This window comes from Acanthopagrus latus, chromosome 16, assembly GCF_904848185.1.
Source record: "Acanthopagrus latus isolate v.2019 chromosome 16, fAcaLat1.1, whole genome shotgun sequence".
Lineage (NCBI taxonomy): Eukaryota > Metazoa > Chordata > Actinopteri > Spariformes > Sparidae > Acanthopagrus > Acanthopagrus latus.
The window spans coordinates 66,416-80,506 of NC_051054.1; the positions used below are offsets into that span (position 1 = coordinate 66,416).

General features: G+C 45.8%; 1 protein-coding gene across 8 annotated transcripts in view; it reads left to right on the plus strand.

Annotated features, from left to right (window-relative positions):
- tecpr2 (tectonin beta-propeller repeat containing 2) overlaps positions 1-14,091 on the plus strand; it is a 39,264-nt gene that overhangs the window by 15,009 nt on the left and 10,164 nt on the right. For all 8 annotated transcript variants that reach the window (XM_037072190.1, XM_037072191.1, XM_037072192.1 and 5 more), the window contains 14 exons: positions 415-638; positions 731-944; positions 1,045-1,291; positions 1,395-1,629; positions 2,339-2,557; positions 2,637-2,704; positions 2,818-2,933; positions 3,093-3,266; positions 4,283-4,463; positions 4,982-5,123; positions 5,209-5,434; positions 5,533-5,622; positions 5,721-5,818; positions 5,909-6,044. In XM_037072190.1, the coding sequence (XP_036928085.1) occupies positions 415-638; positions 731-944; positions 1,045-1,291; positions 1,395-1,629; positions 2,339-2,557; positions 2,637-2,704; positions 2,818-2,933; positions 3,093-3,266; positions 4,283-4,463; positions 4,982-5,123; positions 5,209-5,434; positions 5,533-5,622; positions 5,721-5,818; positions 5,909-6,044 (2,370 nt within the window). The remainder of the gene's footprint in view (positions 1-414; positions 639-730; positions 945-1,044; positions 1,292-1,394; positions 1,630-2,338; positions 2,558-2,636; positions 2,705-2,817; positions 2,934-3,092; positions 3,267-4,282; positions 4,464-4,981; positions 5,124-5,208; positions 5,435-5,532; positions 5,623-5,720; positions 5,819-5,908; positions 6,045-14,091) is intronic.

Below are 14,091 nucleotides of genomic sequence, written 5' to 3' on the forward strand. Positions count from 1 at the left end.
GGCAAAGTGCCATATCCTAAACTTTTTAATTGGCGAAGCCAAAATGTCAATCTACCTGACTCATAGAGGCAAACTGCAGGGTGGGCAGACTCTTGACCCTGTGGAAGTACAACGTGAAGGCCAGACTGAGGCTGGAGTTTTGCTTCCACAGGATCATAGAGAACATAGATGTGTTTGAACAACAGTGGGCTCATGAGGAGCTGTTCAAGAAATGGAATTTGCATCATTCCTCAACTGATTTATTGATTGTACAACTGTTTGTTTTTAAACCAACTGTAAATAAAGTACTGTTAAAAAATCAAAAATCTTCATATTCTTCTTCCTCTTCCTCTTCTTCCTCTTCTTCTTGGTGTTACAGCTCATGAAGGCTAGTTATGTTTTGATGTTTTTAACCTGTCTGTCTTTCTTCTTCAGTGTCGGAGCTCTCTGTCCATCTCTCCTCACCTTTGACCACACCCAGCATCCTCCCACCAACCGGATCAGTGGAAACAGCTCAGCCAATCAGAACCATGGCTATAATTGTAGAGGGTGGAGGAAGGGAAGAGGGGGGAGGAGGATGGGAGAGACACAGTGAGGAAGGAGAAAAAGAAGAAGAGGAGGAAGTGGAGGAAGTTGAGGAGGCAGAGGAGCAGCTAGAGGTGACTGACTAGTTTAGCTGGTTGACACACTCAGTTCTGGACTGGTTAACATACCTGTTAGTGTGTCATGTGATCTGTTACACTCTGTCCAGGTGATGGAGCAGCGGTCTAGTTTATTCGCCAGTGGCTCTCGTAGCCGCAGCAGCTCTGTCACTTCCTGGGACAGTCTCCATGGAAATGCCCCTGTGACCACTTCATGTGAGCTGAGCTCGAGACGCTACAGCGCCCCCCTGGGTCAGGGCGAGATGCAGCAGGAGCTGGTGGTGAAAGCCATCAGAGTGAAGAAGAAGAAGAGGAGAAGACAAGGCAAGGACACATTTAGGCTGAAAGACAGACAGCTAGACAGGCTGAGAGACAGACAGACAGGCAGGTACTCTGAATGTTTCTTTATTCTCTCTGTCTTCAGACAGTAGCAGTGGGAACCGTCAATCTGAGAGCAGCTGCTCAGATTCCATGTTTGTGGCCCAGGATGGCAGCTGTAGTGACGGAGGAAGTGGAACTCCTCTGAGCGACCGAGCCTCTCTCATCGGTCTGGACCTCCAAAACCAGGACTCCCCTGAACAGGACCAGGACTCACAGGAGGCACAATCTGGGGGTTCAAACAAAGAAATAAAGGATGGAGAGAAGGTGGTGTCTTCCTCCAGCCAGTCTGGGTTAGTAACTGAAGACCAGCTGACAGAAAAATTATCTTTGTGTCTCATCCTTGTTTCCTGCTCCCACTGATCATTTGTCTTCTCTTTGTTTTTGTTGTCTCAGCTCTTTCCTCCCTCCAGGATCCCTGATCTTCCAAGGTCCCGAGAGCCAGCTGAAACCAGATGCAGAGCCAGAGGTCATCCCCCCAACCCCGGATGTGGATCTGCTGCTGGAGTGCACCTTCTCCTACATGCATAACACTGATGAGGATGATAGACAGGAGCAGCAACCAATGGAGGAACAGGAGGACGAGTTTCTGAGCCCTCTGATTGGACCAGAGGAAGAAGAGGAGGAAGAGGTGGGTGTTGCTTCAACTTATACATACATTAAGTGACATTCAAATAGAACTAATTTAGTTTGTATTTTAAACAAACTCCTTGCAGTAAGAGGGAAAAGAGTAACAGGAATTCCTTTACATTGTCAAAACATTTTATAGTTATCGACGTACCTGCTTGGTAGCTCCAACTGGGTGGTTTCAGCCTGTACCAGATTGAGCTTGTGTTTCTTTGGATTCCTGATTCCTGATCAGCATGATAACACTGTGCTGTTGATTTTACTCTCACCAGAACTGACACTAGTACCTTAGATTCAGGCAGACTTCTACAACTAGTCCCTGCTTCTTTACAACTAGTCCTCTGACCTGTACAACTAGTTCCTAAACCTCTACATTAAGACTGGAGAATTAAATGCATGTTTTTACGGTGGTGGAAACCGGAGCACCCAAATTTAACCAACCATAGGAAACATAGGACCTTCTTGCTGTGAGGCAACAGTGCTAACCACTGCACCGCCTCTTCTTATTACTCTTGTTTTTAATTTCTGAAATATAAAAGACTCTTTTGTATCTCTTCGCACAAGGGTCTGTGGATATTTGTGTGGTCTGAACGTCCATCTTTTGACAACTCTTCTTCTTGTTGTGTTTGAATATACTTCATATACCTTGTTTTTAACTAAAGCAGCGGCCAAATGATTCTTTTTTTCTAATGTTTTTCTGTATTTGTGTACAGAGTGATGACCTGGTGCCTCCTGCTGGTCTGACAGACCAGATGTTTTACTCCACTGTGTCAAGTCTGGACAGAAAACCCAGTATGTCCAGTGATGAAGAGGGAGACATCTACGGTCACACTGTTACAGCTGATGCCCTCAACTGTCCATCCAGTCAGACAGAGAAGAAAACAGGCAGAGACCAGGACATTCAGGACAGAGACACACTCAAACCTGAGCAGGTGAGAGACACAAACCTGATCAGGTGATTCTGTCAGCAGGTGCTATATAAATCTGTTTGAATCTTATCTCTCTCTCTAGTTGGCAGAAAGCTGGATGGGATATTCAGGACCAGGATGTGGGATACTGAGCCTGCAGGTGACTGACAGGTGGGTGCTCTGCTCACTGTCAGGTGACTACAGTATGACCTGTGGGTTTCAGGTGTGTTGCTTGGACATTAAATTACTACAGACAGGTGGCTGACATGTGACTTGTGTTTCAGGTTTGTCTGGTGTCTGGATTTTAAAGGAGGACTGTTCTGCAGCACACTTCCTGAAACTGGACTGAACTGGCAGCGCTTTGAAGACAATGTACACCAAATGGCGTTATCTCCTTCAGGTGAGTTACTGACATCACACCTGACAGATCCTCTGTTCATTTGTTGTGAACAACAGACACCTACTGTTAACAATGTCAAACTGGCAGCTTTAGTCCCATTTACTGTAGCATTGTACCATGTAGCATTAGTTGGATACTAACAGATACAAACACCTTCAGGTAATCTGCTGTGGAAGGTGGAGCAGAAGAGCATGACAGCATTTGCTTGTGCAAAAGTATCAGTTAAAGGCAAACGTCATTGGTACAAAGCTGTGGAGCAAACAGGATTTGTGGCTCTGAGTGACGACTCCGCCTGGATAATCAGGACCAATGGAGACCTCTACCTGCAGACAGGTAAGTACCTGTCTGTCTGGCATATATATATATTCTATTTTGCATTTCTTCTTAAGTTAAAACATTTTTTTCACTACAAATGATAACCTCAGTTTAACAGTTTGTCTTCTTGGAAAAATTACCATGAATGTCGGAATATCTCAGTACTTCCTGCTTTAATGACAGCATGCACTCAAGCTGCATGGACTCCACAAGTTAGAGTGAAACACACTATAAGCCTTATATCATACTGTGATAACATGAGTCAGCAGATTTTACACTGACTTCTTGATGAGATGTGCCTAATTTTAAAACATCACTCACCCAAACACTACTGCACCTGGACCAGTGGAGACCCCTACCTGCAGACAGGTATTAGTTTTAGTAGGTTTCCTGTTTTGCTGCCGGTTCAGTGTCCGAGCTTCAACCCGCTTGATTTTGAGCCAACAGGCTTTGTCAGGTGTAACACGCTGACATTAACACGTCTCCACATGTTGGGACAGTTGTGTATGTGGCAGTGTGACAACATGTCAAAAAATGTGATTTACTGCTGAGGAAGAAAATAAAAAAGAATGTATTATTTCTTTTCATTTTTGCTCAAAAACAATCCTGTTATCTTAAATAATATCCAGTAAAGAAATATTTAGCTGAATTCCACAGATCATCATTCTGGATATGGGACAACTTGAACTGTTTTTGAACTTAAGAGGAAAAGTTCAGTTGATAAATGAAAACACAACGCATCACAGTTGACCTGATGAACAGTAGTGCTGCTGTCATTCATGGCACTCTTTGTGTTCCTCTTGGTCACATCGGAGTTGTGCGACAACTAGTGGTGAAAATCGTATTATGGGCCTTCAACTCGTATCAGACTAATTATTCAATTCAGTTGGCATATCCCATCTGTTCCTGTGGCAGACTAGAACAAACTGGTCTATATATACTTTATAGTAGGACCTTTACCCTACTGGAGGGGGTAAAGGACATTGTGTTTGCTGTTTCTGTACTAACGTGTGTCATCTCTGTGTGTCCTTCAGGTCTGAGTGTGGACAGGCCCTGTGCTCGCTCAGTGAAGGTGGACTCACCCTGTGTGTTCAGCCAGGTGTGTGTGAGAGGAGGCGTGGTCTGGGCCCTGAGCGAACACAAAGCTCTATTCTACAGAGAGGGACTGAACAGCTACTGTAGCGAGGGAGAGGGCTGGAAGTACGACACCGTCAGGTAGTGTTACTAATGTAATACTGTTATAATACGACTCTAATACTGCTGTATTTTTTTTGAGTGATTGATTGATTGATTGATTAGACACAGACATGACATGACTCATCATACATTTGTCACCTTGTTCCATAAAAAGGACTCAACCTGATTTCCAAAAGACCGTTGACAATTTAAAAGTTTGGTGATAGGTGGCAAACTGCTCCATAACAGGATACCAGTGTACAAAAATGTACTTGTGGCTGCTTTTTGAACTCTGGGCACAGTATAATACTACTGTAATACTGCAGCGAGGGAAAGGGCTGGATGTATGACACTGTCAGGCAGTGCTACCACTGTAATACTACTGTAAACTGCAGTGAGTATTGTTTGTTCACACTCAAAGGATGTTAGAATTGTTAGTATATTCCATTAAATAAGTAGGACTTTTTTTTTTAGATATATAAAACTGACAGAGGACAGAAGATCCATCTAACGGCCAATGATTTATTGATCACTGATTAAACTGTTTCTGATTACAGTGAGGCTCAGGGTCTGGAGTTGATGTGCGTTGCTCTGGGAGACGGTGGTACGGCCTGGGCGCTGGACGCCAGCGGCAGCCTGTGGTTCAGAACCGGTATCAGTTCGTCCAGACCACAAGGAGACGATGACCACTGGTGGCAGGTAGCTAAAGAAAACCTGTCTGTCCATTTGTCAATCTCTCGAATCTGTCTGTCTCTGACCTGTCTGACCTTTGTCTCTTTATCAGATTAGTATTTCAGACTACGTGGTCTTCGATCAGGGAAGTCTGTTTCAGACTCTGCTGCAGGCCACTCAGAGTGTTGCCACGGTGACAAGGGCGCCAGTGGAGCGGGTTGTGGCTTTCCTTTCGCAGTACTCTCAGTGCCAGCCGAGTCTGGTCAGCGCCAATGCCAGTGGAGTCTGGGTCGCCTCGGGACGGAACCAGCTGCATCTGGCTCGTGGCAGCCTCGTGGGTCAGTGGAGTCCAGATGACTTCAGAATACTGCAGTACTGTGCAGTATACTACTGTACTGTGTATTTCAGCCATCAGTTTTTTGTTTTTGTTTATCAGGAACTTTCTGGCAGAATGTTGTTCCCAGAGGAACCGTCTCCGCCACCAGGTGGACCTTCATCACGTCTTCAGCTGTGCCTCACAGAGAAGGTAACACACCTGTTCCCTACACACTCCCACACTCATCATCAGTCTACCTCTGTATCTCACCTGATCATCACTCAACCTGTGTCTCATCTGTGTCTCAGGTACGTTCCTATGGTTGGCTCAGAGCAGGAAGGATCTGTTCTGTGTTTGGGACCAGGATGGAGAGCTCCGCCCCTCCTCTGTCCCTCTCCCACCTGAGGTAAACACACCTGTCTCTGGTTTGTCTTCAGTCAGAGGGTCTCCCTCTTTGTTCTGCTGATGTTCTGCTGTGTTCTACCTCTGTGCCCAGGTGGAGTTGACTCACCTGTCTGCCTGTCGCGACGCTCTGTGGGGTTTGGACACTCATGGCCGAGTCAGTATTCGTACACTGTCTCCATCCTGTCCTGTCGGGCTCCACTGGACCCCCCTGGACCTCAGCCAGCTCGGTACGTACCTGTCATCCAGTTGGGCAGTGTGTAGCAGTGGAGCTCTAGATTACATGACATTCATTTGGGTGACACTTTCATCCCAAACCACTTAGAATAAGTAGATTCAACCATGATGATAATAATACATAATCGAGAAATGGAGTCAATATATGATAAAATAAACACATTTTCCCTCTGGACCAGTATGTCAGATATTCTATGGGTAAGAGGTCAAATATTACCTTATGTCAATCTAAAACTGTGAGTGGCTTATTTGAAATCCATTTCAGCAGTATATTTTTACATGCAGCACATGTTAAAACATTCCACAGTTTCTGACAATGAGATGCTTTTATTTGTGGGTGTGGTAATCCCAACAACAAGCACACTGGGTCCTGGCTTCTTATTAAAAACCAAATCTAATTTCAAAGCCACTTCTACCCAGAAATCCTGGATATGCACACAGGTCCATACAGTGTGTACAAAGCTACCGACTTCCTTATTACACTTCATACACTGTTGTTCGGTGTGACATTTCCAGAGTAAATTTATGCCGAATTGGATTCTGGATAAAGCTTATTGACTTCTAGGAACTTAAACAAATGTGTGTGTGATAGTTTGTATTTCAGTCTTAATTGGCCAAATGACATCATTCTGTCCCCTTCAAATGAGTCTTTCAAAGTTGTGATACCAGCACTTTCCCACAAAGTGAACCCATTATCTGTCATACCTGGAAGGAAATGTGTATTTCTTTGTATTGGAGTAGTCAGAGATAAAACGTCAGTTCTTTTTTCCAATTTCTTAATCATGTCCCAAAACTTTAGTGTGGATTTCACGATGAAATTACCATCTGCAAGCTCTAATTTATTCTGGTTCAGGATAAATGGGACACTAGCTCATTATAACGGTTAACCTAAATTGCATGCTTCAATATCAAGCCAGACAGAGTCCAGGTCATTGCGTACCCAGTCTGCTAGGTATCGAAATTGAGAAGCCACTTGATACAGTCTAATGTTGGGAACTGCCAGTCCTCCCTGACCCAATGGCAACTGTAATTTGGCTAAGTTGTGGTCTTTTGCAGTTCTATATAAATGATCTAAACCAACCATTATTTAGTAGGACTGGGATCATTTGAAATTTGTAGAGCAGCCAAAGTAAAATATTCATCTAAATCAAAGAGATTCTTCCCAGCATCGAGAGTTGTAAAGAGGATGCGTTTAAGCAGAGGCTGAACATTTGCTTTAAACATCCTTTGCAGCAGAGGAGTTATAAAAATACCTAGATAAACAAAACCTTCTGTTGCCCACCTGACACGCACAGGTATTTGTAAGAGTCCACAATGTCAATGTCTGTCCCACCGATGCAGACTGGAGAGGACAGGGCTTGTTCCTCCTTAAGTCCACCACCATCTCTTTTGACTTTGCCACGTTCACCTGCTGGTGATTCTCCCCGCACCACTTAACAAAACTGCAGACCAGGTCCCTGAACTAATCTGCAGAATTTCTGCAGATGACACGACTCAGTGTGGCACTTAAAGTCTGCAGTATAGGTGGTGAAGAGGAGACAACACAGTTCCCTGAGAGGCGCAGATGTTGCCAATCAGACGGTCAGACATACAGTTTTGTAATCTCACATGCTGTGGTCTGCCCGTCAGATAGTCATCAACCCGTGTGACGAGGGGAGAATCCACCTGCATGTTCTCCAGTTTGGCCTTCAGCAGCCTGTACTGGATGCTGTTGAAGGCGCTGGAGAAGCCAAAGAACATGATATGGACCAAGGTGTTGGGTCTATCCATGGAGGGGAGAAGGCTTCCTGTTATGGTTTGTACAGATCTGAACCCAAAAGCACAACTCTAAACCACAGGTTACAATGAATAACAAGGCTTTAATGTTCAAATGTGAAAAGGAGTGCGAGAGGGGAAGGGTGGTGCAAGGTCCCGGGGTCCCATCGTGGCTCGTGATGTCACCAGGGAGGGCAAGGGTGAAGGTGTCGTGAGGTGGTGTCTGCTGCAGGGTAATGGCGGTGCTGTGGTGAGGGGCAGACAGGTCCGTCTTCTCAAGCATACTCACTCAGCAGGGAAACACAGGAGAGCAGGTGGATCCACAGGCAGGCGGGGAAGTAGCAAACACAAAGCTACAAGGTTAGCATGGCAATCTGAGGCGAAACGGAAGAAACACAGAGGTATCAGCCACACAAGCTAATCCACAGGAACACAGTCACAGAGTCAAAATACACAGGAGAGCCAGGATGTGAACAACCACGTATACTGATGAAACGATCTGGCGACGAGCAGGAGGGAATCCAGTGGCTTTAGAGGAGGTTGATTACTGGAATGGATTCACCTGGCACTGCCTGTGGAGGAAAACCACGCCACAGACAGGGAAACACAAAACACACACAAGGGAGAAGGCAGGGCTGCCATGATGAGATCATGACCCTTCCTGCAGCAGGTAGATGATTGCATTATCGACCCCAACACAGGGGTGATATGCAAACTGTAGGTGTCCTGTGTTGTGCTAGAACCAGCCTCTCCAGGACCTCCATGATGTGAGAGGTCAGTGCAATCGGCCTGTAGTCATCCAGTACCACAGGACATCCTTTTTTGGGCACTAGAATGAGGCAGGATGTTTGTATGCTTGAGTGGTTGCTCAGTAGAGCAGCAGGGGGGCAGCTGGGGGAGCTGGAGTCGAACCTGTTGAAGAACAGGTTGAACTTGTTTGCTCGCTGTTAATTTCCTCAGCTGTTCCTCCAACTTTCCTCTGGAAGCCGGTAATCTCTCTCATCCCACTCCATACGTCCCTGGTGTTATTGTTCTCCAGTTTGTATTCCAGTTTCCTTCTATGGTTGTCCTTACTCTCCCTGTGGTTTAGTTCTTTTTGAACATGCTTGATCTCTGCTCAGTCACCTGACCTGAAGGCCCTCTTTTTCTCGTTGAGTTGGGCCTTCAGGTCACTGGTAACCCAGGGTTTGTTGTTTGGGTAGTAGCGGACTTCTTTAGTGGGGAATGGTGTGGTCCATGCAGAACCCAATGTAATCAGAGATGCAGTCATTAATGCCATCAATGTCCTCACCATATGGTGATTCCATGGCCTCAGGAGACCATTTCCTCACAGTTCTCACTGTCACTGGTAGCTGCTGAACCACAGGTTTTTATAATGGGTCGAGCAGGACGAGGTTGTGGTCTGACCTACCCAGTCGAGGGAGGGCAGTGGAGCTATATGGATCTTTAACATTTGCATACGCAGATCTTTCTTCTCCATTTAACCTCCGCTCTGCAGCCTCGCCGTCTCCTTCTTAGTTCCTCCGGTACTGTGGGTCTCTCACTGACTAAGAGGGTTTGGGGTCTCAGGGTGATCAGCTGGTCTCGATTGTAAACAATGCCGGCTGTAACGCAGACATGGCTTCCAGTCACCAGGAGAGACCAAAGTACAAAAAAAGCACCAAGAAGATATCCAAATTAGTGAAAAAGCATTTTGTTTTGTGGCCGGTGTGTTAATCCACAGCGCAGTGTACACTTAATAAATAAAAACACAATAAAAACTCAATAAAAACTACAAACTGGGGCATTGTTTAGCTCACTGGGTAGAGCGGGCATCCCAGATACGGAGGCTTTGCCCTCGCTGCAGCAACTGGGGCCCTTTGCTGCGTGTCACTCCCCCTCTTTCTCATCCTGTTTCCTGTCATGTCTTCAGCTGTTCTATCAATAAAGCCGTATAAAGGCCAAAAATATACTTTAAAAAATCAATTTAAAAAAACTACTAACTACTGGGAGCTGCAGCCGGTAGAAACACAAGCATTGTGTAGAACATTGCACGTAACACAGCGTAGACGGCCTGGTGGAGTCTGATGGTCAGGCCTCGAGTGACTGATCGGGAGGACCGGGACAATTGATGATGATAGATGATTCAGCACTACAATAATGAAACAAGACTTGAAAAAGGGAGATCTGTGTTGAGTATTAGGACTGTTTTTAGCGATATAGTGTCAGAGCCAAGAGCCAGGTGAGGAAACCCAAGAATAATGGTGGTGATGTGCACTCATGTTGAAATAAATCCACATTCTGAAGCAACCATTGCTTGCACTGAATTTAAATTATTTTAGAAAAATTCATGGAATTACAAGGCTTTAGAGAAGAGTGCACTATTGTAGGCTTAACATGTAAAGTTATAATTACATTATTTTAATATAATAGGTTGTGATCTAAGTGGGCCGGTCTGAGGCATGAAACTCCAGGGCTGAAAATGAGTCCCACTCCGGCCCTGATGAGGGTTACAGTCCAAACTGATCTCAGTTCTCAGTGTTCATGAAGAGATTGTGGACACGGAAGAAGAGCAGCTCCATCTTTTAAGTGAAGTTTCAAATGTTATGCAGACATCTGCTTAGAGCTGTGATAGAAAAGTTGTGAAGATTTTACATGAGACATTTGTGTGACGTGGCTTGAGTATAACCTTCCCTCCCAGTTGATGTTATTTGTTGTATTGCTTACCCACTTATTACATTTTATGTTATTAATTTATTTTTTATTTCATTTTCACATTCTTAGTTCGGTGACCATAGTTTGGTACCAGTAATAATGTCTGTGAATTGTGACTAATGCAGAAAGATCGATACCATTTTACTTTTAAAATGGTGGAATACGCTTTGTTAATGACTCTATGAATTAGACTGCAACTTTGAGTTTGATTTTGAAGATATGTTGAAGATGAACCTATAGAATTTCATTTGATCTCAGTGGTCTTTTCGGTTACTATGTACATGCTTCTTCCTTAGACTAGAAACAGGCATAACAGTATAGGTTTTGCTGTCTGCTGTACACTATGGCTGCCAATAAAAAGTTAAATTAAAAAAAAAAAGAGTGAATAATAGAAGGAAACTACAACAGAACTGAACCCTGAGGGACTCCAGCCGTGATCCTACAGGTTCAGAAACAGATTCCCTCCACGTTACCTTGAAGGTGGAGATGAATGTCAGAATATCTCAGTTGTGTTTGTCTTTCTCAGTCCTCTGGTGACCCCATACTGTACATGTCCAATGGAGCTGAGGTCAGGTGACTGTGGAGGACAGTCCATGACAGTCAGGACTTCTTGGTTTTCTTTGGTCTTCAGGTAGTTGTGTGAAAGGTTTGAATGAAGATTCAAGATTCAAGAAGACTTTATTTATCCTGAGGGAAATTGTCTTGCAACAGTAGTAAAACAAAGTGACAAAGGAATACAAAAGTAATAAATAATGGTAAAGTAATAAATAAACTAGTTACTAAGTACACAGAATGCAATCCAACCGTGAACAGCATAAAACTGAAAAGAAAGTACACAATAAGATTGAATAAAGTGACAAGTGGTATAAAGTGAAAAAATAGTAAATTTAGCAGCAGCATGAAATAGCAGCAATTTACTAAGTCCAGTGCAGGAGATTTACAAGGTCCAGTGCACACTCAATAAGTGATGGAAGTGATAGGGAATGATATTGATTTGATTTGGCTCAGGTGACAGTGTCTCCACTGTCCCTCCTGCGACCAGAGGTGGATGCATTAAACAGTCTGATGGCCTGAGGGAGAAAAGACTTCCTCAGGCGCTCCGTGTTACATCGGGGTGGGATGAGTCTGCTGCTGAAGGTGCTGCTGTGTGAGTTTAGCACCTGGTGGAGAGGGTGAGTGTTGTTGTCCAGGATACTATGCAGTTCGCACAGCATCCTCCTCTCAGACACCACTACCAAAGAGTCCAGTTGGACCCCCAGGACGGAGCCAGCCTTCCTGATGATCCTACTGATCTTGTTGGCGTCTGCTGCCCTCAGCCTGCTGCCCCAGCACACAACCCCAAAAAAGATGGCACTGGCTACCACCGACTGGTAGAACATCCTCAGCATGATGTTGCAGACATTGAAGAACCTGAGTCTCCTCAGGAAATAGAGTCGGCTCTGGCCCTTCTTGTACACAGCCTCTGTGTTCTTGGCCCAGTCCAGTTTGTTATCCAGGTAGACTCCAAGGTATTTGTAATCCTGGACCACCTCAACAGTCACACCTTTGATAGAGACAGGTGTGTGTGCGGCTTTCCTCCTGCGGAAGTCCACCACCAGCTCCTTTGTCTTAGTGGTGTTAAGATGCAGATGGTTATTCTCACACCAATCGACGAAGGAGTCCACAACGCCCCTGTACTCCTCCTCCTTCTCCTCACTGATACAGCCAACAATTGCAGAGTCGTCCGAGAACTTCTGCAGGTGGCAGGTCTCAGAGCGGAACTGAAAGTCAGAGGTGTACAGGGTGAACAGAAATGGTGAGAGAACAGTTCCCTGTGGTGCCCCGGTGCTGCTGACCACAGTGTCAGACACACCGTCCTGCAGTCTGACATACTGTGGTCGACCTGTCAAATAGTCCGTGATCCAAGAAACCAGGTGAGGGTCCACCCGCATCGCCGTCAGTTTGCTCCCGAGCAGGGCAGGCCGGATGGTGTTGAACGCACTGGAGAAGTCAAAAAACATGATTCTCGCAGTGCTTCCTGATCTGTCCAGATGGGTGCTGGCGCGGTGGAGCAGGAAGATGATGGGGTCCTCCACTCCTAGTTTCTGCTGGTAGGCGAATTGAAGAGGGTCCAGTGATGAGCTGACCAGGGGCCAAAGAAGTGAGAGGATCAGCCTCTCCAGAGACTTCATCAGGTGGGACGTCAGTGCCACCGGTCTGTAGTCGTTGGGGGTGCTGGGACGCGTCTTCTTCGATACCGGAACCAGGCAAGATGTCTTCCACAGCACAGGGACCCTCTGCAGACTCAGGCTCAGGTTGAAGATGTGCTGCAGGACTCCACTCAGCTGGGATGCACACGCTTTGAGGACCCTCGGGCTGACACCGTCGGGACCTGCTGCCTTGCCTGGGCGGAGTCTGCACAGCTCTTTCCTCACCTGCTCTGCAGTGAACGTCAGTGTGCCATGTGTGTTGGTGGGGGTGGGGGGAGATGATGGTGGGGTAGAGAGGACAGGTAGGGTGAAGTCCGGAAAGAGCTGTGTGGGAGGGGGGACAGCAGGGCCAGAGGTTTGGAGGTGGGTGGATGTGGAGAAGCTGGGGGAGGGGTAGTTCGGAGCCCTCTCGTCAAATCTATTGAAGAACAGATTCAGCTCTTTGGCACGTTCAATACCCCCCCCTGTTGTCTGGCTTCCAGGTGGTTTGTAGCCAGTGATGCTCCTCATGCCGTTCCACACTTCCTCCAAGTTGTTCTGCTGGAGTTTGTGTTCCAGCTTCCTCCTGTAGCTGTCTTTACCCTGTTGGATCCTCTCCTTAAGCTCCCCCTGGACCCACCTCATCTGCTCCCTGTCACCATCTCTGAAGGCCCTCTTCTTCTCATTCAGCAGGACCTTAATGTCTCTGGTGACCCACGGCTTGTTGTTGGGGAAACAGCGTAAGGTCACTGTAGGAACAACAGTGTCCACACAGAAGTTGATGTACCCTGTTATGCAGTCCGTGAGATCATCAAGGTCCTCCCCATGCGAATCACAGAGCAACTCCCAGTCAGTTTGTTCAAAGCAGCCCTGCAAATCCTCAATGGTCTCCTGTGACCATCTCCTAACAGTCCTGGTGGTCACAGGCAGCCGCTGAACTTGAGGCTTATACAGGGGTTGCAGATGGTTGCAGAAGGAAGTGAATATTGTACTTGTCATGTTTTATCAAACATTAATTATAAATATTACTTCAAAAAATTAATGAAGGTATTATTTAATGTCTTTTTTTGGAGAGGAGTTGTTGGTCTGATGTGTGTGTGTGTTTGTGTTGGGGGGGTCAGGTTGCTGTATGACGCACACACACTCTCTCTCTCAGCTGTGTTTCTTCGTCACTTTGACAGGTGGAGGTTGTGTAACAGGTCTGTAATCTAGAGGTCAACATGGAGTGTGTGTGTGTGACCACATCAGACTGTAACCTGACTATGGTGTCAGAGCTGTTTTTAGTTTCCCTTACCCTTTTGACTATCAGAGACCACATGACTGTCTGTCTGTCTGTCTCTCTCTCTCTCTCTCTGTATATTAGTCTCGCTCTCTGGTTCCCAATTTAATTCATTGTTAATTTAAAGACAGTTGTTACCAGAGC